The 25102-nt window shown below is 43.2% G+C and overlaps 1 protein-coding gene across 1 annotated transcript in view; it reads left to right on the top strand.

The window, feature by feature from the left end:
• The first annotated feature begins 61 nt into the window (after positions 1–61).
• The window catches only part of itsn1 (intersectin 1 (SH3 domain protein)), a 43792-nt gene continuing 18751 nt past the window's right edge, over positions 62–25102 (top strand). Inside the window, 28 exon segments of the mRNA XM_029450474.1 lie at positions 62–221; positions 7064–7122; positions 8310–8402; positions 8696–8759; positions 8928–9073; positions 9958–10134; positions 11031–11109; positions 11396–11496; positions 11595–11658; positions 11777–11914; positions 12179–12264; positions 12467–12606; positions 12878–13000; positions 13268–13417; positions 13901–14041; positions 14171–14258; positions 14548–14687; positions 19711–19847; positions 20238–20545; positions 21267–21427; positions 22580–22594; positions 23154–23398; positions 23492–23666; positions 23768–23854; positions 24098–24246; positions 24420–24499; positions 24584–24756; positions 24833–24878. Coding sequence (XP_029306334.1) covers positions 7095–7122; positions 8310–8402; positions 8696–8759; positions 8928–9073; positions 9958–10134; positions 11031–11109; positions 11396–11496; positions 11595–11658; positions 11777–11914; positions 12179–12264; positions 12467–12606; positions 12878–13000; positions 13268–13417; positions 13901–14041; positions 14171–14258; positions 14548–14687; positions 19711–19847; positions 20238–20545; positions 21267–21427; positions 22580–22594; positions 23154–23398; positions 23492–23666; positions 23768–23854; positions 24098–24246; positions 24420–24499; positions 24584–24756; positions 24833–24878 — 3334 coding nt within the window. The 5' untranslated portion in view covers positions 62–221; positions 7064–7094.

Below are 25102 nucleotides of genomic sequence, written 5' to 3'. Positions count from 1 at the left end.
ATATTATAATGTTACTATGAGATATCGCGATACGTCAGAAGCGTTACCCCATTTTCCAGCTGTCCCTCAGTCGGTCGGGATTTCGGAACCACGGGAGAATCACCGGAAAGGGTTTTGGGGATAAAGCAGTACATTTGGGAGGAGATACCATATTATATGTTCACATAAACACGCAACGAGCTACTTTATCCCGTATTTCACCATGGAAACTGAACTATGAGGTAAGAGCACAGTGTAGTATGTGTGGTGTGGAAGAATGTCCCTGAGCGGGCTGACGAGCTGACGTTAGCGTCTCACTGGTTAGCCTGCTTGCTAGCTGCAGTGATGTAAACGTTAGCGCGGCTAGTTCGTCATATTTACCCGGTGTAGCTTGCTAATGTCAGGCTCTAACTGTGATAGTAAGCTGTCTAGGAGGTGCCTAATATCGGTCTGTGAAGCAAGACCAGAGCGACGAAAAATTGAGGACGATGCCTTCCAGCTGCTACTAACAGTTAGCAAGTACGCTAACGTTAAATCACTGCACCTTCCTGCACTGCCTGCGACCCAACGGTCACAGTGACGGTTGCTAACGTTACGTGTGGTTCAGCTGAGCCTCGTTACTAGCCGGGTCGTGTGAGAGGCAGATGATGAATCAACAAGGTTGCTGACAGTGCTGGGGCAGACAGCGACTGTCAAGGGTGGAGGTTTTTTTAGCCTGTTAGCGTTTGCTAATGTTAAACCTGCTGTTAGTCACACAGCTTCCCATTTGGTCCAGTCCACCCTCCCCTCTGTAGTGTCCTGTTATCTGTTGGACACCTGGACATGCTTTTGGGGATGTTGAGTGACGCGGCTTCATCATAGGCGAGTCCACGGAAATGCAGGAAGTGAAACAAACCTTTCCTGTTACAGTATGCGCTGTTTCCAGAGAAGTGAGCACATGCATCCTGCACAAGTTGATGACTAACTTTTATTGGTTTTAATTGACCTTGATTGGCTTACTAAACTCCATCAGTTAGGACTGGTTTCCATGGTAACGCAGACGCTGACATGTCCCCTAAGGGTGGGGGACTTGCAGATGAAAACACCATGTCCAGTAAGTTAAAGGGCAAGTTCAGATTTTTTTTGTGGGGTGGTCTGAGATGGTTATCCATAGTCAGTGTATTACCTGCAGTAGATGGTGGGCGGCACACCCCCAGTAGATAAAAGCAGACAGGAGTACCAGCACCTGAGCAAAGCAATGTACTGTTGTGGGGGGGTAGCAGCAGCAAAACTCATTTAAACCACGTAAAAGAAAGTCCTAAAAAATTCCAAAATCAGTCGAAGTGTAAGCTATAATTAGAAGATGTTCACGGCTTTACTGAAGCCGTCATCTCTCTTCAAAGCCACCAGACTCCTTTGACAAAAACAGTAATTTTACCTCGCAGAACGCAAGAGTTGCTGGTTAGTTTGTTTATGCTATTGTGTGACTTTGGTGTATTAAATGTTTAGTTTAGATTCACCAAAGTCACAATAACACAAACAAACCATCCTGCAACTCCCGTGTCCTATGCAGTAAAATTACTGTTTTTGTCACAGGAGTTTGGTGGCTTCGAAGAGGGCATAGATACATCTAACGGCTTCAGCTCCCCGTCAGAAAGGGCTGTCTGACAGCAAGGTAAAGCTGTGAAAATATTATAAATATAGTGTAAACTTACCCCCTTCCACAGTAGAACATTTATTTACTTCTGTGCTGGTATTCCTGTCTGTTTATCAAAACTGGGGGCGTGCCTGTCCGCCATCTACTGTAGATAATATACTGACTATGGATACGTACCTCACACGTCCCCACTACAAATATCAGAATTATTCCTCTAAAGTGCAGATGGTGCTAAAATACTTCCATCTAGAATACTCAATGATGGGTTGATCCAGCACCAATATAGATTATGTCTGCTTTTAATGAGCCCCTCCTGTAGATGCCACACCCATCCCTGCATGAGACGAGCAAAGGTATTAGCTAGATTAAAATAAATACAATTGTAAACATAATATATTGGCAATCGCAAGTATTTTTCACTTGCTTTTCCCGATTTAATCAACAGACTAAGACCGGTCAAAGGTCTTGCATTTCTCAAGTATCATTATCACGTAATAAGCAGTAGTAATACTGCCAAAACAGACATAACTGGTGATAACTTTATTACCTTTTGTTTCTGATGCATGCAGGAGTTGGGCAGTGTGTCTCACCTGTGAGTTGCACCTGGTTTTCTATATGTGCCTGAGCAGCTTCATCGGCGTTGTGAAGAGTTGTGTATGTGGATCATTCTCCATCTGAATGTTACATCTGCAACTTGCGTGTGTCTGTGACAATCCTTTACATCCAATTTTCTTCACGTAGGTCAGTTAGAGGTGCAGTGTTTGTACATTCAAATCAGCAATTTAATAATAAAGGGAGCTTTTAAATTCTGTTATTAATGATGTTTTATGTCTCTGAGACCTTGGTTTGCTGTGAAGTCTACGTCACCAACATAATCATCCACAGTTCTTTTAGAAAGTTCAGCTGTGTTCAGACAACCTGTAAATCAGAACCACATAATAAGATTTGTTCAAACATTTCCCGGACTGTGTTTCTTTGATTGAAACAGCTTCAAAGGACAGAGTTCTTAATACTTTCCGTAAGCAATGGAAAAACTGCTGAAACATTTGAAACGGGCTGAAGCTAGCCAGATAGATCTGGCAGCCAATCGATATTACACACTAACATCCCTTTATTACGGGTGTTTTCAAAGTCTGAGAGTGTGTGCCCCCCCTGCCCCCCCCACACACTTAGTTTGCTTGCTTGGTTTCACTCTGCCTGGATGCCTATGGGATTATAATTGTTATTTGATCCCATAGAAATTCATTTATATCCTAATATTCCCCAAACAACTGTACCTCTGAACTATCTCTTTCACCGAATCAAACACGTTTAGGTTATTCTGTGTGATCTTCTTTTGATAACTGATGTAATACTTTTCCACATCCCTTCACTGAGCCTCCCTTGAAACAGTTTGGAGCCCCCCTGGGTAAGGCCCCCCCCCCCCCTCTCTCACACTTTGAAAACCTCTAACACACCATCTGACAGAGAATATCATTTGGTAGATAGATAGATATTTTATTGATCCCGAGGGAAATTTAGGCATCCGGTAGCTTAAAGACATGACTTTACACATCTGCCCCACACGGCTCGTATGACCTTAAATCCCCTCCACACCTCCGTTATTTTGCCTTGTGTCGACCTTTAAAGACTCCGGGGTCTGCAGTACTTACGATAATCTTTTGGAATAATTAAGTGACCTGCTTTGAGTGTTTGGTTAAAGTTCCTTTTATGTTGATACTTATATCATGAATATACAACAATGTCAGGGTTTAACAAGAAACCCTACGGAGCATTTATGTTGTATTGACATTTTCCTTGTGGTATGGGAGAATTTCATGACCCTAAAACGTCCCAGTGCTGTGCTTCAGTTGAAGTGTGTTGGCATTTTGGTCCTGCTATCAGTTTTACATTGAAAGAGCTAAGAGAGGCAGCCAGAGGGAGGGGCTGGAGTCCTGTCACCTCTCATGCCTCAACACTTGACATCAGTGTGATAAGAATGTGAGAGAGATGCAGAGCGTAGGGTCAGTCTCAGAGGGTGTGTTGAGAGTCGGTGTGTCTTTAGTGTGTGAGTGAGAAAGAGGGAGGCTGGAGTGTGTGTTTGAGGCAGAGGGGGTGTGTTAAATGCAAATGCATGAGCTGTGTGTGTGATTGTGAAGAGGCTGCAGGTATTAAAACCAACATCATCACTGTAACCATCCACACAAGATACAGTCAACAAATACTTAAAATTAGAGCTTCATTTGAATCATTTCATCCAATGAGTCCCGTGATGGTTGAGTCTAAAAGTCATTTATAAGAATTAAAATGTTCTCATATTTACGTCAGCCTTTAAATGTGTAATCTCATACCACTTTGAGAAACGAAGCCTTACCTCCTGGTAAATCTGATTGGATATGAATTGATTACAGGATGAATCTTTGCTGTATCTCAATTTGTATTACTTGTTTTACTTTATAAACCTGATGACAAGGTCAGGCGAATGTACTGTTTAGTATCGTCTCTGGCTTGAGGGTTAGCTCATTATCTGTTAGCTCCAGCTGAAACTGTGCAATGTACGTCTGTTGTGCAGCTGACATGTTTTATATGTGCAGGTTTAGGGATATTGTGTTTGGATGCTGAATCTTTCAAAAGAGACTCACAACGTATCTAAGAATCAATCCTTCTCACCATTTGACGAATGCCATATGTTGAATTTAGCATCAGGAGTGTGCTAGTGATAAGTACTGTCACACTGCTGCGATGGAGAGCAGCGTGTTCACAGAGGAAAGTAAGTGACTGAGATAGAAGTGGACGAGAAAGAGACGGATATTGCCAATTGCAACACTTTCTTTCCTCCTGAATAGTATAATAAGTTTCCAGCATTGTGACATCCAGTGGAGCGGAGCATCAGTTGGTGTTTACAGTTGTCCCAAATTCATTCATGGAAGATGGGAAAGGGGGAATGTTGGAGGGGGTCAGCAGGAGAATGAGGGGAAGGGACAAAGAGAAATGTGTGTGTGGGGCTTAAACAGGCATCTGCCATAGGCCTTGATAACAGACCAACACTTCAGTTACATCCCAATGCTCTAATTATACAGACTAATCCCACACACACAATGCATGTACTCAGGGAGAACAGAGCATCACAGCCTCCAGTACAAACTCATGACAAAGGAAATAGATGCACAACAAACAAATTCAAACTTGTAGGCCGTTGAAGTCAAGTCAGTGAAGTTTAATTAAGCTTGTAGCTGGTTTTATAATGTGTGCCAACCTTTCTGTCTAATGAAAGACACTTGAATACCAGCAGATTAAAGTAATGATTCATTGCTAAAGATGTGAAGGTGAACATGACCTGGTGAATTCTGTTTGGAGCATTATTGCAATTTTCTAAATATTATGTGCAGAAACAAAAGCCTTGGCTGCTTCTACGTTTTTGCCGGTGTCACAAAGGTTGTGACACAGCTTCATCTAAGGATAAACACAGTGTTGCTGCAATTGAATGAAATAAATAGCTGGATATAAGCTTTATAATGACATAAACCCGTGTGTTTGGGGTAATATTCTCACTTAACTGACGGGCTTTTTGAATGCCTCGTCTGAGAAAATGAGAAGAAACTGCTTCAGAATTTGAAATTATACAAAAAGAAAGTCGTTGACTTGCAGTTTGATCGCTCACTCCACTACTTTAGAGCTGGCGAACAATCTGCTGTTGCTCAACAGCTTTAATATTTTCTCAGTGTCAGCCGTGAAAGTGTGTGCGTCTGTGTGTGTTTGTGTAGGGTGGGCTTTGTTCGTCTGACCTAGTTAAACTGGTTACTTTGTCCTCCCACTCTAATAATAATGGGACACACACACACACACACACACACACACACACACACACACACACACACACACACACACACACACACACACACTCCTCAATAGGCCAAGTATAGGACAGTTTTCTACTTAAGAAATAGTCTCAGTGCAAATGTCTGAGTGACATTGCAGTTGTTGTTTTAAGACTAAATTCCATCCACCTCCTTTATTCTGTGTCTCAGAAGTGGATTTATTATAATCTCATCGATTTGACCCTCCAGATTTACATCACACTGGGGGGGAAAGTCATCAGCCCCTCATACACCCGCACTAAGTCATTGTCTGTTGCAATGTGTGTCAGATTATTATTATTATTATTGTTATTATGGGTTGTCTGCTGGCTACAGGGCAGAGCTGCCGGTCTGGATCTGATTAACATACCTCTCCTACAGCAGAGGTATGACACACACACACACACACACACTCATATGTGTTATTGTGAGGGTGTAGGGCACTGTTACTTCATATTTTATAACAGATTAAAAAAACTAATGCATAAATAATCCTTAAATCACAAGTAATCTATTAAAAGTAACGAGGGCACACAATTAGCTCCAGCCACCAGCCAAATGCTGGTAAAAAATGCAAGTTCTTGTTTATTTAGGATAAATTGGATAGTTGTTATGTCTAGAAAATGTCTCTTCTAAACATTAGTGCACATTTTCAGACAAACCCATCAACTTAAAACACTACTTCCGTATTTTTGGTGGCTTTTATTTTGCAACTTTCCTATTTGTACCGCTGCTGACTCTACAGGCCAACTGTGTACAACACTGCTCACTGTGGTCATTCCCAAGTGAGAACGTGTGTAAATGAGTACGTGTGAGGCGGAGTGGCAGCCTGCCCTGCATAACTAAAGGTTTGCTGCCCTGTTGACATGCACAAGCATGGCTGACATGGTCCAGTCCCCTGTGGGCTGAGACAAGCCGGAATACCAGATGATAGCAGCAGATTGTATGCAGAACATTTTAATTCATATAAACTGATGCTACAAATCCCTTTTTGAGATCTACTGTGTTTATTTGCTTTTTGCAAAACATGCATCAAAACAATTCTTTAAGGCACTGCAACCAGAACGGCTTTCTGTGCAACTAGAAATTCACAACGTCAGCATCAAAAGACAGCGGACAGTGGAAACTTAACTCCAGACTGGTGGAACTCCCGTCCTCTGAATGAGTGTGTCTGCTGCAGCAGCACCTTTGGCAGGTGACCAGACATTATGCGCTCCTTTTTTAAGATGCTCTTGAGCATCTCGTCTGGTTGCAGACATTGGTGACAAAAGGGGGCTGTGGCTCAGGAGGCAGAGTGGTCGGAGGGTTGGTGGTTCGATCCCCAGCCCCTGCAGTCAGCATGTCAAACTGTCCTTGAGCAAGATGCTGAACCTCCAAATTGCCACTGACTCTGTATGAATGGGTGAATGTTGACGTGTGTTGGGAAAGCGCTGTATAAATGCAGTCCATTTACCCACTTCACTATGAAAGCATTTGTGTGGCTCACCAGTGAAATGTTTTTAATCTCACAATAAAGTGGTTATTCTAAATGATGTTATATTAATGCATAATTGAGCAGTTACATATCCAACGGATAAACACTTCATCTGTTTCTCTAAATGTGTTGCTTCAGGTGTTGTGTAGTGCAGAAGACTGAGTGAACCATGGCGCAGTTCCCCACCACATTCACAGGTCAGTATGTGTGTGTGTGTGTGTGTAACTGGCATTAAAGATGAGTATAATGAAAGTTGATGTTTGTATTTTCATCTGAGTTGACTGCTAACAGCCAAGATGGCAGCACATCGCTCCATTAATCCACTATAATATTCCATCGGTGCATTAGAAGACAAGCCACGCCTCCTCGTAAATCCTTTAAATTTACGTCCTGATCTCAGTGAGTTAGGAGAGAGAAGAAAGTCACATGACAACAGCACACGGCTGCAACCTTGCAACATAAAAAAGTTCAGGTTACCAAAATATCTCAAAATGTAAAAATTGTCATATGTGAGGACACGGATACAGCAGCTATCAAAATAAGTGTATTCTGTGGTCCGTGCTGTCCGGAGGCAGACGAGCGGACAGAAACAAAGGCACACAGCGAGATGTGTCCGACTATAAACAGATGTGTATCTGTTAGAACAGATTGTGTACTTGACTCAAGCCATAGTTCATCAGTGTTGCATCGTAAAGGGTCAAACTCAAACCACCGAGGCAGAACTTCTTATGTCTTATATGGAAATATCGATACCATCAATATATAATATTGGACATGTATAGACAAATTTACCATTTATATCCGCAACATATGATTTAGATTAAAAAGCTCATTGGCAGCAGCTGATTTGTCTGCTACATACATAAAGACTAAACATTCTTTTCAACAAAGGGAGTGAAAGGAAGTAATGTTTCTGTCCGAAGCGATGAGTCTGCATGATTCACTCAACATGTAAATGGGCAGTAAATGCTACAGGGTGGAACTACTGCTCTGATCGGTTCCGGACTAACTCTGAAATCTAATTTAATGTTGAAGAAAAGGTGGAAACTGAGCTATTAGTAGAACACAGAGGTTTAGCTCATTATTTAGTGGCCACTGAATCATCCCTGTCACTTCGTGGTGAGTCTATTAGATTCACATGTTAATGTGAAACTCAATCACAGACTTGTTTGTGAGGGAAGACGAAGGTCTCACTGTTGTCTTTCCTCACCAGTGTGTGAGCTGACACTATGAGGAATCTTCTAACAGGAACTGAAACTCCTGACGAACACATTCCTCCCTTTTGTCCTCCCTTTTGTCCTCCTGTCTGTGTCTGGCTTTTTATTTCTTGGCCTTCGTGTTTGGTTTCTAACCTGCAACTGTGTTTGTTTCTTTTGTGGGTTAGGTCCAGATGTGTTTCTGATCTCAGTGGATGAGAGAGCCAAACATGATCAGCAGTTTCTCAGCCTCTCTCCCACTGCGGGGGGTTACATCACAGGTAGCAGTCTCTCTCTTTATCTCCCCTACACACCACGCAGACGCTGAAAGTGTCCGGGAGGGGATGTGTCGCACAGAAAACAGAATCTGAATTAAGAAAACTTACAGAAAGAAATGACAACAAAAAGTTACATTTTGTGTTACTGATTAAATTTAAATCACAATATGCTTCAAAAATAATTGTATTTTCAGTCAGAACATGGAGGAATGAAAGGTATGCTGATAAAACAGCATACCTCTGCTTGTCCTCTGCTTGTCTCTGCTCTCACGTCCTGTTTCTGTTTGTCTGTCAAGGCGACCAGGCCAGGAATTTCTTCCTTCAGTCAGGTCTGCCTCCTCCCATCCTGGCCCAAATATGGTGAGTCACATACAGGACATTTCTACTAACCCACAAACTAACTGATATCAACTTCCCTGTTCAATCATTTCATTTAAAAAAATCCCATGACGCTGAAGCTGCACTTTATTTAGTATTAACGTCCATCACAACATTTCTTCTTAACGTTTCTCTTCGTACTTTTTTAAGGGCTCTGGCTGATATGAACAGTGATGGTCGTATGGACATCCACGAGTTCTCCATCGCCATGAAACTCATCAAACTGAAACTCCAGGGTCACCCTCTGCCCCCCGCGCTTCCTCCCAGTATGATACAACCCCCACAGAGCAGCTTCGGTAAGACACAGACAAACACAATGTCTGTGCATGTGACATTTTTATGTTTGTGGCAGCTGGAGTTCTGTCAACCTGCTTTGTTTTGTTTGTTAAATATAATATTAGAATGTATAATTTATAATATATATATATATATATATTATATATATATATATATATATATATAATATATATATATAATATATATATATATTTTTTTATATATTATTTATATATATATATATACATATATATATATATAATTTAATATTTTTATATATATATATATATATATATATATATATATATATATATATATATATATATAAAAAATAATATCTCCAAAACATCTTAGGTTGTGATTAATGTTTGACTAAATAATTACAATGATTATTCTAATGTAATTCTTCCTCTGCACTGGATGTAATTGTGTGGTGGGTGCTGCGCTGAGTTAATACAGAAGAAACTCTGCACACAGTTTAATGTCATAACATAGATATAATCTTTTGCTTTATTGTTATTGTTTTATGTGACAACTGCTTTTCCTCAAGGTTTCTTGATGTCTTGTTGGGCCTGTGGTAAAACTCTGTGTACTGGTAAAGCCAGACGCTGCGGATGTATTTTGATAAGGATGACGTCACTCTTTCATTTCTAAAGGTCATTGAGGAAATGCTTGCTCACTCTCGTTCAGTCTGTTGCAGCTTTAAAGCTGATCAATAAAGTTATAAACACAGTGAAGTCCTGATGTTCCTCTCCTTCAGTTTCCACTGTGACTCTCACCCCCCCCCGTTTACTATCAAGGTCTAAATCAGCACTAGACAAATATTCATTGTACTTTTTATTTCTGTTCAGATTTGGACAGATACTTTATCTGTGACTTATAATCATGTCTGTGTTTTCTGCAGGCATGCCTCCCATCTCAGCTCCTCTGTCAGGCGTGCCCCCGCTCCCCCTGCCTCCTCTCCCTGTCGGAGTGTCTCCCCCACTCGTCTCGTCTGCCCCGCCTCCCCTCCCCCCGCCCATCGCCAACGGAGCCCCTCCCACAGGCATGATGCAGCCCATCTCAGGCTTCCCCCACCCAGGTAACGGCAACACAGGGGAAGGTGCTGTGTTGCAATGTTTATGGACAATGGTCAGAGCTTTTATTTACACATAATATACGCGTTCATGCTGACATTGTTACGGCTGTCTGACGTCTGTCTGACGTCTGTCTGACGGCTGTCTGACGTCTGTCTGACGTCTGTCTGACGGCTGTCTGACGTCTGTCTGACGGCTGTCTGACGGCTGTCTGACGGCTGTCTGACGGCTGTCTGACGGCTGTCTGACGTCTGTCTGACGGCTGTCTGACGGCTGTCTGACGGCTGTCTGACGGCTGTCTGACGTCTGTCTGACGGCTGTCTGACGGCTGTCTGACGGCTGTCTGACGGCTGTCTGACGGCTGTCTGACGGCTGTCTGACGGCTGTCTGACGGCTGTCTGACGTCTGTCCTCGTCTTCGCAGCAGGTCACGGTTTAGTGAAGTTAGAACTTCAGATTAAGAATCCAGCAGCTTTTCAGGTGCAGAGAATTCGTGTTAACATGAACATAGTATAGATGAATTAAATAGAAAATAAAGCAAGTACACAAACCAAGAAACATAAATACAGAATAGAAGAACATCAATAAGTAATATGTACAATACATCTGAATATATATTTAGTTTGATAGAATGAATATTCTAAATGCTGTAAGTGATATCCGCAGTAAACTGCAAGAGCTGTGCAGTTTATTGAAGTGCAAAGGTTCACAGTATGAAGGATACAAATATGCAATGTACACAGTCCTAGGACGTTTTATAGAACTTATTTGCTGGTATAACCTTTTTGAATTGAATGTTTAAATGTGTTGCTGACTAAATGTATTACAACGTGTGTGTTTAAAGTTAAGTGAAGAAGCTGAGTCTGTGACCTCAGCCTCACATCAAACTCTTCCTCTTTCAGCTCCCTCCGTCAACAAGTCTTCTTCCTTTAATCAATACAATACCAAGTTGCAGAAGGGGGCGTCCGTGGAGGTTGCTAGGTAGGCCGAATAATCCAAAATGTTTGCACCATTTTGATAATGAGAAGTCAGAAAGTGTGTGATAAAGAACTGCCACATCTCCGTATCTTCACGAGCTGATCGCTCGATGTTAACACGTCGTGTCTGTGTTTTGGCCTTGAAGTTGATATAAATGTAGGCTGTACATGTAAACCACTCCAGGAGCTTAGGGGCATCATACGTTATACAAGCTTATGTTTCCTTTTTGACCTCTACGCTGAAGTCACATCACGTAACTCTGTTCTTTATTGTCTGTTCCTCGTCCCAGTGTTCAGCCCCCCTGTGATTGGGCCGTTCCTCAGTCCTCCAGGCTGAAGTACAGACAGCTTTTTAACTCCCATGACAAGATGATGAGTGGACACCTCACAGGTACACACACACAAACACACACACACACACACACACACACACACACACACACACACACACACACACACACAGTATTAAATGTTTTTTCTTCCTCTCAGGTCCTCAGGCGCGCACTATCCTGATGCAGTCCAGTCTTCCTCAGGGCCAGCTGGCCACCATATGGTCCGTAATAAAGGATTTCTGATTTCTGTACATTGAATTTTAACAAATGATTCTTTATCAAAACTTAAAGACATTCGTCATTAAAATCCTTAATTTGTTCCGGCTTTATTTCCATTAGGAGTCTATCAGACATCGACCAGGATGGAAAGCTAACAGCTGAGGAGTTTATCTTAGCCATGCACCTCATAGATATGGCAATGTCAGGGTTACCGCTACCCCCTGTGTTACCACCGGATTACCTGCCCCCCACATTCAGGTGAATACTGTGGATGAATACCTCGTTAACTGACGGCCGTATGTTAGATGTGCAGGAAGGATTGTTTTTGTATGAGTCTACACAAATTCCTACTCATTTTAAAACATATGTAGTATCTTTAAAAGTGTGTGTGTGTGTGTGTGTGTGTGTGTGTGTGTGTGTGTGTGTGTGTGTGTGTGTGTGTGTGTGTGTGTGTGTGTGTGTGTGTGTGTGTGTGTGTGTGTGTGTGTGTGTGTGTGTGTGTGTGTGTGTGTGTGTTTAAAGGCGTGTACGAAGTGACAGTGTTCAGTCGGACCAAAAGAGCGTCCAGGAGGAGGCGGAGGAGGAGCTGGAGAACCAGAAGCTACCAGGTGATTGGTTCTGCACATGGCATCATATTACTGGTCAAGCTGGCACCGTGTGTTACATCTTTAAAATGTTAAATCATAGCTACTGTACATTGTTTTATTGTCTTGTTTTCAGATCGCTATCTGGATTCAAGCTTCTGTTGTATGCTTACTATGACAATAAAGTGTCTTATGTCTTATAGTTGCTCCCTTTGTGTCCTCTCAGTGACGTTTGAGGATAAGAAGAGGGAGAACTTTGAGCGAGGGAACCTGGAGCTGGAGAAGAGACGTCAGGCTCTGCAGGAGCTGCAGAGGAAAGAGCAGGAGAGGCTGGCTGCGCTGGAGAGAGAGGAGCAGGACAGAAAGGTACACTTTGGGGACTATATTGATTTCTCATTTCCACACAGTGCCATCACATGGCTGATGGCTCACAGCGTATAAAGCTGTAAATATTTGCATTTATAAAACTTCCCAGAACAGCCACAATGTTCCTCATCTTTGAAATGAATCAGTAAGTTATATATTTACATTTACAACAAGTGTTGAAACTAGGAGGAAATCAAAATGCATGGGGGTGAGCTGAAACAATAAATAGTTGTTTGTTCTGCCAGCTCAGTTTTGTGTGTTTGTTTTTCAGGAGCGTGAGCGTCTGGAGCAGGAGAGGAGGCGACATTACGAACTAGAAAAACAACTGGAGAGACAGAGAGACCTGGAGAGGCACAGAGAGGAGGAGAGACGCAAAGAGATAGAGAGGAGAGAGGTATGCAGCAGGAGAAAATGACTACCAGCCATTTAAATTTGAAGAGTTACGGTTGAGTTGACGTTTAACTTCTGCAGACTTGTAATTAAATCTCAACTCTCCTGCAGTAAAGAGCCGTATTTACACTCCTTCAGCAGATGGCTTGTATAATGAAGAGTGTAATATATGAATACAAATGAATGTGATTTAATATTTTGGGCTGTAATATTTCATTATGGATATAAACGTGTGTGTGTGTGTGTGTGTGTGTGTGTGTGGTCTGTCCAGACTGCTAAGCGTGAATTAGAGCGCCAGCGTCAGTTGGAGTGGGAGCGTCAACGTCGCCAGGAGCTTCTGACTCAAAGAAACCGAGAGCAGGAGAGTATCGTGCTGCTCAAAGCCAGGAAGAAGACCCTGGAGTTTGAACTGGAGGCTCTGGTAATTCAAACATGTCACACCTCGTCACAGAATCAAACACGCTGTATGTGCAGAGAGTATCGGGCTCGTCAATCAAAGGAAAGCTGGCAACGTGTCATACTGCAAGTATTTTGAGTTTGTTTATGTAGCACCTTTTCATACAGGAAGAGCAGTTTAAAGTGTGAAGAAACAAGAGAACCAATAACAACAGACATTAAAACAGGAACTGGGCAGAGCTTCATCTCGTATCGCCTTGGGTAAGAACTCCATAGTTTTGGTGCGTATTTAAAAAGGAGTTCTTATTTGGACCCGTTAGTTCTCGTGCGCCAGGTGCCAACTGACAAAGTCACTTGAAAGTTTCAAGATGAGCCAAAAACAATCCACTAATGCCAACAGGAAGAACAGAACAGCTATCAACACGTCGTTTCTGTAAGCTAATACTTTGCACATCAGCAGAAACTTAATTGTATATTAATTTCCATCTCTCTCCTTCCCGTCCTGTAGAATGATAAGAAGTCCCAGTTGGAGGGCAAACTGAAGGATGTTCGGTTTCGTCTGTCAGCTCAGCGGAGGGAGGTGGAGCAGACCAATCAGACCAGAGAAACACGTATCGCTGAAATCACTCTGCTGCAACAGCAGCTGCAGGTACAAACAAATGTAAACCATCACAAATAATCAGCCTTTCATGCAACACATTGTTAGAAACTGTACATCTCATGTATACAGTTACGTAAAAGGATGTTGTTCTTGATGTGACTTCGTGTTTGTCTGCAGGACTCCCAGCAGTGGTTGGGGAGGCTCATTCCTGATAAGCAGTGTCTGAACGACCAGCTGAAACAGGTTCAACAGAACAGTCTGCATCGTGAGTGGAACATGTCACGTAACATGTCACGTGTGCATATTCTTCACTGAGTCTTGATTTATGGATACAAAACTTTAACGATTAATGGATTGGCAAAACAGTTGGCGATTATTCTTCTGTCAATCGACTTGTAGAGGAGTCGAACTGTTGCAGTCTTATTATATGAATAGCTGTTTGAAGGATTAGTGTAATTAAAACGTATAGTTGTGAAGCTGAGCTGAGGTGTATAATAACATCCTGAGTCACCGATGAGTGCGTGACACTAAACCTGATCTGCCTGTGTCTTTAGGTGACAGTCTGTCGTCCCTGCAGAAGGCTGTGGAGCAGAAGGAGAGCAGCAGACAGCAGCTCCGAGAACAGCTGGATGCTGTGGAGAGAGAGACGAGGGCCAAACTGCTGGAAATAGACGCTTTCAACACCCAGCTGAAGGTAAAGCGCTCGTTAACGAACACCTTGACACGGCACACGGCGGCGAGGCCCTCCTATTAGAATATAAAGCTGTAACGTGTCACGCCGCAGCAGATCAAGTGTTTCAATAACAATAATTCATTAAAGTCAACTTTTAAAATGTGCCTTAACTACAAAGTAAAACTTATCGCCAGAAGATTCGATATAAAACTCCCCAACACACGACAACACCGACCTGATTTTGAGATACTGTTTTGTTTATGTTCATGTGACATAAAAATGTGCTAATCCGTTTAATAACACGTATCTGCTGCAGTGCTTTATCGAGTCAAATAAACAAATGAAGGACGAGCTCGCTGACCAGTGACGAGACGTTGGATTGTTGTTGTGGCTGCAGCTTGATGTCATGTCCCGTCCCTCATAACCCCATCCTCACAATGTTCATACTCACGTGTTTGATTATTAATATCTGACGACAGTATCTGTGTTTCTAGTGACACTGAACACAAACATTTGTAAATCTTTTCTGTGCACATGAAAGGCTTATGTGCTCACGAACATGTCCTTTAACAGTCTGAGAGTCTTCTGGGTCTTTAGTTTTAGCTTGTGTTGCATTGATATTTGTGTTCGGTGTGTGTTGGTGTGTTACTTCTATGTGTATTAATGTTGCTTGCTGTGTTTTTGGAGAGAGCTAGCTGTGCACAGGAACACTGAGCGGACCAACAGTTTACAACTAAGTGAGGACGATGAGGGAGGGGTTTTATTCCTTTAAGGCTTGCAGCACAGCAGTTTGTTTATGTTTCCTAGACCACCTTTTGTCCCTGTTCTTTCCCCAGTACACCGAGTCTGGTCAAAGAGAGGAGAATTAGTCCTGAGGTCTGTTCCTGCGAGGAGGAGGAGGAGGAGGAGGAGAGGGGGAAGAGGGGGAAGGGAGGAAAGCAGAGACAACACAGGCCTCAATAAACAGATTGTCTTATGGCTAATCTAATGAAGTTGGTTACCAGTCTTGTTCAGTATAACACAGTCATTAGAGTAAGCGGGGGAAAGCCTTTCAGCCACCAACAAAACCAGCTTCTCCAGCGTTGGATGCATTCACCGAGCCGTAGACCGCTGAGATGTGAACGATGTTTGACTTTACTGCCGTCCACCTTCCTTTCTACACTTCCTCTCCCCAAAACCTTCTCGTCACTGCTGTACCTCTTCTGTCCTCTTTACTCTCTGGGACTCTTCGTCTTCAATGCTCCTGTCTTTTCTTCTGATTCTCTGTTTCCTTCCTGCTTCTTCACCCTGTATTTCTTGACCTTCATTTTCTTCCTATCATATTCTTTGTTTAATCCACATAATAAACCCGTCCTTCTATATTTTCTACCCCTTTTTATTTATCTCCTACACTGGCCTTTTGCTCCCTTGCCCATGCCAGTCTCTGTGTGAGTTCTATGCCAACCACTGTGCCAGGATAGAAGCCCTGCGACGCCAGCTTCAGGAGGAACATAGAGGGAGACAGGTAGAGCACACTGCCACTGCTGGACTGGGGTGGTACTGCAGCGGAGATATATTCTGTAATATAAAATAATACCTGGAGCGTACTGCAGTTTTTGCATTTGGATTGGACCTGCTCTTTCTGCTTTGGCAGACTATTTGAGAAACAAGTAAAACATAGAACACCCTCTAGACTACTAACTTGCAGTCTTCAAGTGTTGTAGTGACTTTAGAAGGCTTTGCCATCTTTAACACCTACAAACCAGACTTTTAAAACGCCTGCTTTGTGCAGACATTCTCTGTTTAACATCATGTTGTGCACTGTGCTGCCCCCGCCAGGCAGATAGATTCAGCCAGTTGAAGCTTGACTGATTGTCAAGCTGCGAGTGGTTTGACTAAGCACTCACATACTCATGTACTGATTCTCGTGTGCTGTTTCTTTTCTAATTTACACTTTTATATAGAAAAATCCAGAGCAAACAAAATGCATTGTTAGCAAAACTCAGACATCTAAATGGTACTGGAGGAAATGCTTCTCTGTACCGCAAGAGACATTTATTTTAAACAGATTTAAATAATGAATGTAGAGTAAATTCAGTTGTCTCAGCTGCTCATTTAAAAACTAAACACATAAAAACAGAAATAAATGTGTGCAGGGAAAGAATCTGCTCGTGTGTTTGTACACGGCACTAAACAGGAGGACAAAGTGGTTTCAGCCTGTTTGTGTAACCCTGGCTACAACTGCACAGTTGTCACATTACTCATCACGGTGAGTCACACGGGCCTCTCCTCGCATGAGGCAAGGCCTTATTGTTCAATGTGTAATCTCTATTGAGAGAAACCAGATTAACGTCAGGGATTAAAATATTTGTCAGGTAATTGGAAGGCAGTTATACAATATAAAATGTCCATGTCAGAGGTTTGCTCTTGGATATTTGTATATGTTGAATACAGCTGAATGCACAAGACCAACATTTAAACTGCTGTTGTGTCTAATATATGTATATGAAGTTATTTTACAAATGATAAACATGTTTATAAAATGGTATTAACAAAGATGAAGTGTTCATGTCAGAGAGTTTCTAATGACTTTATACATGCAGAGAAACTGCTGACGAATAACTCTTAATACCTTAATTGGACAAAGTGCGTAAATATGGACTGAAACTTTAACTGTCTGTGAGTGTGTGTGTGTGTGCGTGTGTGTGTGTGTGTGTGTGTGTGTGTGTGTGTGTCTGAATGATTGATCCTCTCTGTGTGTGTGTGCGTGTGTGTGTCTGAATGATTGATCCTCTCTGTGTGTGTGCGTGTGTGTGTCTGAATGATTGATCCTCTGTGTGTGTGTGCGTGTGTGTGTCTGAATGATTGATCCTCTCTGTGTGTGTGTGTGTGTGTCTGATGTGTGTGTGTGTGTGTGTGTGTGTGTGTTTCAGTGCCAGGAGCAGGGACAGCTACAGGAGTGTGTGTCAGCCGTCAGGGTGTGTCTGGCTCGGCTAGACTACGTTATAAAGGTCCACACAACAGCCCAGCCGCCCTGCCCCTCCCCATGTGCCCCTCTCTCTTCTTCATCTTTATCTCTCCATGTCTCTTCATCCTCATCTCTTCTTTGCTTTATCTTTTGTTCATTCCTCTTATTTTCTTTGACCATTTTCTCCTAATTCATCTCCCCTCCTCTTGTCCCCTAACATGTTGTATCTTCTCCACCTTCCTCCTCTTAATCGCCCCATCTTGTGCCCCAAGCTGGTGTTGGTTCACTACTTAGCCGGCTGGCTAACTATGCTCCCATAGTTGACGCTGTACGCAGTTTGTCTTGTACGGTGGCACTGAGGGTCACAACATTTTACAAAACACAACGTTACACTAAACAGATTACAGGAAGAGGCGGGACAACCGCCGCTGTGTTTTGTGAAACGTTGTGTTTTGTGGAATAATGTTAGTGTTGACCCTCAGGGCCACCGTAGTCTTGCTAGGTTAGATTAGGTGACTTTATGCTTTGCTAGGCTACTTTCCTAGATTACTACACTGTACTGTAATGCTGCTGCCTGTATGCTACCAGAGGATGTTTCAGCCAGACAAGTGGAAGATCATGCTGATGAACTAGAATCTGACTCCAGTAAGATTATCTTTGTGGGTGAATGTGTGTCTGTGTGTAGTCTGTGTGTAGAGTGTATAGAGAGGAGTCCCCCCCCTTCCGGAGTCCCACATTGGACCTTATTTTGATAAAACATGTATCATAGTCAACAGCTGGAGACAAATAATTATTAGATTATGTTAAAATGTTGCCATGAATTAAACTTATGATGTTTGTAGATTTAAAAAAAATATTTTGCAGGTCAAGAAAGTCAGTTTGTTTACGTCACCAACACTAGCTATGTAACTAATCTACATCAGATAAAATAATCTGATGTGTTTTATCCAGTGACTTCTTATTATCATCCAGGAAGCAAAAGAATGAGCAACTTGTTGAGCGTTATGACGTCACTTGTGCAGTCTTTCTAATTATATATTCAGTTTTAAGCTTCTTACCTTGACAAACATCATATGTGTACCGGTACTTCATTGCACAATTCAAACTGGATCGAAACATTATTTGTCTCTCGGCGTTAACTCTTGTACATATTCTTTCCCCAAAATGAGGTCCCCATGTCGGTCCACCGGGGGGGGAGGGACTTCGCCTCTCTATGCTTGGCATGCTCTGTTGTCCTCATGTCCTCCACTTCCTGTTTCAGATTGAGTTGGTGTTCTCTCTCCAGAGTTGTAGCTTCAGTCCTCCATCAGTCTCCTTCTTTCTGATTGGTTTGCTTGTCTCTGAAGGTTTCCTCACGTTGGTTGTTTGGCTGAAACACGACAGCTGCCTTGTGTTGTTATAGTAACAGTGTGTGTTCTAATGGCACAGCTGGTTGTCATGACTACACAGAACTGCCCCACTGCATCCCCTGACCCCCCCCCCGCCCCTTTTTTGTTTATACCTAATGCTTCCCACAAACATACTGTGCCTCGTGCAAGCTCCGCCCCGCCGCCATGGTTTGACCCAGCCCAACCTCCAGCAGTGACGAAGCCCCCCACCCCCCCCACCGCGTGACATCCACTCCCACTTTACGCTGAATTTTTTTATATAGTCATAAAACACCCTCTATACAGACAGACAGAGAGACAGACAGACAGACAGACAGACACAGAGACAGACAGACAGACAGACAGACAGACACAGAGACAGACAGACAGACACAGAGACAGACAGACAGACACAGAGACAGACAGACACAGACAGACAGACAGACAGACAGACAGACACAGAGACAGACAGACAGACAGACCTGCTCGTCAGCCTTGTCTTAATTAGTATTCAATTAATTGCCATGGTTACCAGCAGGGACGTTTCATCACCTCAGTGACACATTTGAAGGGGCGGAGCTTTCCTCGATCAGCTGACTAATACATAGTGCTGCTGCTGCTGCTGCTGTTGTTGTTGTTGTTGTTGTTGTCGGTGGTAACCCGTAGCAGCCAGCCCTCTGGTCCCACTTCCTCCTCACCGCTGTTCCCTGTATCCAATGATGCTTTGCAGGAGCTGAGGGAGATCCACAGCCGGCAGCAGAGGCAGAAACAGAGGGAGCTGGAAGGAGACACACACTCACTGACACACACACACCCTCACATACACACCCCGATCGAGAGAAAGTCTGCCGATCTGCAGGATGGCAGGTAAAAATGAAATATGCTCGACAATTACAGAAGTTTTGAATTGTATACAAGCAAAGCAAGGGATGATATGAACATTCACAGATAATCATCAACTTATGTTTAACATACTGCAACAAATGTTGTCATTGCATCACAAATAGGACACGCGTCCTGCTTAACAAACTGAATCTGTAAATATAGGATGCATTTATTCTAAATGTTCTTTCTTGATAATTCACTTTATATTTTCACTTCTCTGTGAACTCATTGGGAGAGTTTTTTATTGCGATCCACAATAAAATCTGAAATCGTCCAATCCCTAATCCAAGATTACCTTCGAACAGACCGCGTGATGTTTTGTATCAATGCAGACTCGTCTTCTATGTTATGAATGTTTGTTCTTCTCATCAGGTTGTCATCAGAGGATGGCATGTCCTGGAGGGATGAAGCAACAAGCTCCGTCCCCAACGCTCCTAGCCCCCCCTCCATCTCTGCCCCTCATGCCTGGCTAAACAGAGTGACTCAGGAAGAGGAGGAGAGGAAGAGGAGAGGGATGATGGAGGAGGAGGATGAGGAGGAGGAGGAGGAGGAAGAAGAGGGTCCGAAGGGAGCAGCGGGATCATCAGAAGAGAAGGAGGATGAAGGGAGCAGCAAGAAGGAGATGCAGGAGAAACTGAGCAAGCTGTTCAGCCTGCCGGCCGACCCCTGGGCTTCATCAGGTGTGTTACGGCTGTTGGACACAGCGGTGTGTGGAGACGAGCTGCGTCTGCGTCTGATGCCATCAGCAGCCGGTTGTTCATGGAACTAAATGATTGTACCTAAAGTGGCATCTTCACTTAATTCCTAGTTTCTAGAGTTAAAGCAGGAACTTAGGACCCGACGGACACATTTAGAGGCAAGGGCCGGATTTGAACACTTCTAGGTGGTAGAGGACTGGCGTGTGAAACATCTGTAAAGCATTACACACACTTTACTCAAAACACACTGAACTCATTTCTCAATTAAGCTGCTAAAAACATGGAGACCTTTTCAAGAACAAGTAGCATCATGTTCTTTCAATTAGGAACTCTGAGGTCTTTGATACAGACCCAAAGCCTGCTTCAGCATCTGCAGTGGTGCAAGATATACTCCGATCCTTCACTAAAGTAGAAGTAGAAATAACACAGTCCATAAATACTCCTTTACATGCAACAGTCCTGAATTCTAACTGTAACTGAAGTAAAAGGACAGAAGTATTAACTTAGTTTTTATTAACAGCTTTTAATGTTGCAGGTCATCATGTGGAGCCACTTACAGATACTTATACTACTGGGTATATTAGTAGTGTAGTACCTCATCCGATCGTGAGGATACTGAAGTACAGAACCCGAGTTGTCCAGCAGCCGACAGTAATGCAGGAGTTCAGTCTGTTTATTATATTTCAGTGTCTTTTATCCACAGGGGAGAAAGGTCCGGTCCCCAGTCTGTTTGACCAGAAGACACCAGTCAGTAGCTTCGACCAGCAGCAGCCGCCAGTGAAGGTCGTATACTACAGAGCTCTATACCCGTTTGATGCTCGCAGCCATGATGAGATCAGCATCGCTCCCGGAGATGTAATCATGGTATGTAGCATGCACACAAACTTAGAGCCCGTACATTTGCATCCTTCAGCAAACCACCTTCAAAAACACCGGAACACAGGAGGAGGGCGGTGCAGACTCCCTAATGACGTAGTGTTCCACCTGGAGGATCGTGGTTTTTGCAGGACGTAGCGGTGCACGCCGTGACCGGCGCATCCCGTGCAAGAATGCAAAACAAAAATCATGAATTATTTTGGTTTTGATGAAAATGAGATGTTGGTCTCAGTGGCAAAGTATGTGCTAGTTTTATTAATGCACACATACGATATGACATCACTTTATTTGATGCATGTCGAGTATGAAGGCGTCCAGAAATGGTCTCGCACCTGCGTACATGGAAATGGATAAATCTGCCCTGTAAGCTAGATATATATATAGATAGAGATAGAGAGATAAGAGGGAGGAGGAGGAGAGAGAAGAGAGAGAGAGGGAGGAGGAGAGAGAGAGAGAGAGAGAGAGAGGAGAGAGAGAGATAGGGGAGAGAGAGGAGAGAGAGAGAGAGGAGAGAGAGAGAGGGAGAGAGAGAGAAAGGAGAGAGAGAGAGGGAGGAGGAGAGAGAGAGAAAGGGAGAGATGGGGAGGAGGAGAGAGAGAGAGAGAGAGAGAGATATGGAGATAGGAGGAGAGAAGGAGGAGAGAGAGAGGAGGATAGAGAGAGAGAGTAGGAGGAGTAGAGAGAGAGAGAGAGAGATATATAGGTAGATGATAATATATAGAGATTATAGATAGATGATAGATATTATAGGAGAGATTAGGATATATATAGATAGAGATAGATATATTATTATAGAATATATATTATATATATATATTATATTATATATATATATATATTATATATATATATATATATATATAATTTATTATTATTATATATATATATATATATATATTTATTATTATTATATATATATATATATATATATATATATATATATATATATATGTGTGTGTGTGTGTGTGTGTGTGTGTCTTTTTCTCTTTGTGTGTGTGTGTGTGTCTTTTTCTGTGTGTGTGTGTGTGTGTGTGTGTGTGTCTGTGTGTGTCTTTTTCTCTTCGTGTGCGTGTGTGTGTGCGTGCGTGTGTGTGCGTGTGTATTAACTGTTTCCTCTCTCCTCTGCTGTGCAAACTGAAGGTGAAGGGGGAATGGGTAAGTTGTTGCCCCCGCCCAGTGTTGTGCCTCCACCAATCACAAGCCAGCTTTCATTTGACCTCTTGCTGTCATTGGTTCATCTCATCTCCACGTTCATTCATTTGCCAGTGGATGAATGTCTTTGACTTTTGTTTTTTAACCAGATCATTCTAATCCGACCTGTAAATGTTGTTATGCTTGATTTGTTTTCACACTTATTGAGAAACGTGCTGAACTGTGAGCGTCAAGCTTACCATCAATGTCTACATAAATACACTTCCACATACATTATATGTAACCCTGCATACATTACAATACATAGTGAAGGCGACAGCCTCCGGTTATGAATCATTATCATTATAAGAGTCCGGTCGTTGATGGAAACCAGAACACAACATTAACAGTTAACAAATGTGAAGTTCTATGTAATTGGTCATTCTGCTTCCTGGAATTCAACAGCTGCTGTTGTGGCCATTGTTGTTGTTAATGTTCTGAATCTGAACACACACACATCTCTATTATTAGTGTCCCACTGTGCGCTCGCATGTTTCCTAACCCCGCCCCTCTGCTCTCATAGGTGGATGAATCCCAAACAGGGGAACCCGGTTGGCTGGGAGGAGAGCTCCGGGGTCGTACTGGTTGGTTTCCAGCCAATTACGCTGAACGGATACCCGACAGTGAAGCACCAATCAGCCTGCGTTCAACAGTCTCAGCCACACCCACCTCAGCCCAGCAGCCAATGAGCACGCCTCCCCCAGCTCCTGGACACACCTCCTCCTCCGCGCCCTCCGCCAACAGTAACTGGGCCGACTTCAGCACCACGTAAGTGCTGCTGGTGTCATATTATCCAAGCCAGGCTCGGTTTGTTGGCCAATGAAAATGTTGTTTTTAAAGACTGAATGTGTCTGTTTCCAGTTGGCCCTCCAGCGCAGCTAGTCAATCAGAAAGCGAGGGATGGGACGCATGGCCGACCTCTTCATCCAGTCAGAATCCTTCGCTCAGTGTTCCGTCGGCGCAGCTACGGCAACGCTCCGCCTTCACACCTGCTACCTTGACAACGGGCTCCTCTCCGTCTCCTGTGCTGGGCCAGGTAGGGACATAACGAAACCCCAGGTCGGGTTCTTCGACCTTGTTGTTCGTAAGATTGATCGTGAACATCTGAACTGATTATTGACGGCTCTTCTCTGTCAGGGGGAGAAGGTCGAGGGTCTTCAGGCTCAGGCCTTGTATCCCTGGAGAGCGAAGAAGGACAACCACCTCAACTTCAACAAAAATGAGGTAAAAAACATTCTCCAATTTAGATACTGTACATTTCATTCAGTCATGGATGTAAAGGAGTTCATTCTGCATCTGTCTTCTGTTTAATGGAGCACCTGTGTGTTTTGTATTTACTCTGTTGCACCTGTGTGTTTTGTATTTACTCTGTTGCACCTGTGTGTTTTGTATTATTGTTGCGCTCGCCACGTTTTCTGACTATGTGTTTAACTGAATAGAGCTAATAGTGTTTCTGTGATTTGTTAGATCATAACAGTGTTGGAGCAGCAGGACATGTGGTGGTTAGGTGAACTGCAGACCGGACAGAGAGGCTGGTTCCCTAAAAGTTACGTCAAGCTCATCTCCGCCACCATGACGCCCCCCCCTGGTGCCACAGCACGCAGCAAAAACACTAGGTGGGTGAAAGTGCTGACCGGTTATTGACAGAACTTAAAAACAGTTATATCTTTTAAATGGTCTGTTTTATATCTGTGAATGAATATAATGAATTAATATAAATGAGATGAGCGTTGACTCTATCTGCAGTTTGAATATTTATTTATTTATTTTTCTTCCTCGTCTCTCGTAGTGAGTCGGTAGTGTCGGACAGCCCGCCCAATGGAAAGCGCCCCTCCCCTTCGCCAACGAAACCCTCTGATTCTGGAGACGGTAACACACGCAAACATGTAAATGTATATTCCGTTTGACAAGTGTGAAGAGGACTCGTCACTGACTCCACGTGTCTCCATGCAGAGTACGTGGCCATGTACACCTACGAGAGCAGTGAACAGGGAGACCTGAGCTTCCAGCAAGGAGATGTCGTCATGGTGACCAGGAAAGAAGGGGACTGGTGGACGGGAATGGTCGGCGGCAAGATCGGAGTCTTTCCTTCAAATTATGTCAAACCACGAGACTCGGCCTTAGAGGTGAGACGCCCTCTGATCATGTGAAGACGGTTTCACAAGAGAAATCTGTGTAATGATTGTTTGACTTTGTCTGCAGCCTCTGGGACCAGCGGGGAAGACGGGCAGCCTGGGAAAGAAACCAGGTGAGCTGTCAGTCACTCTATCACGTCACTTCTGCACATTATTCCATCTTCTGATGATGTGTAGATAAAGTTTATGCATTTCAAAATGAAAGAGATCAGAAACTGAACCTCGCTGATCTGTAATAAATATCAAACCACACATAGAGAGTGCAGCGCTGTGGTCCAACAGTCTCTCTGCTTGGGAGGCTCCTATTGACGATAACCATGATATTTAAAAACTGAAA

The sequence above is a fragment of the Cottoperca gobio genome, chromosome 15 (genome assembly GCF_900634415.1).
Source record: "Cottoperca gobio chromosome 15, fCotGob3.1, whole genome shotgun sequence".
NCBI lineage: Eukaryota > Metazoa > Chordata > Actinopteri > Perciformes > Bovichtidae > Cottoperca > Cottoperca gobio.
The sequence above is the reverse complement of the archived record's forward strand: the minus strand, read 5'-3'. Positions and strand labels throughout refer to the sequence as shown.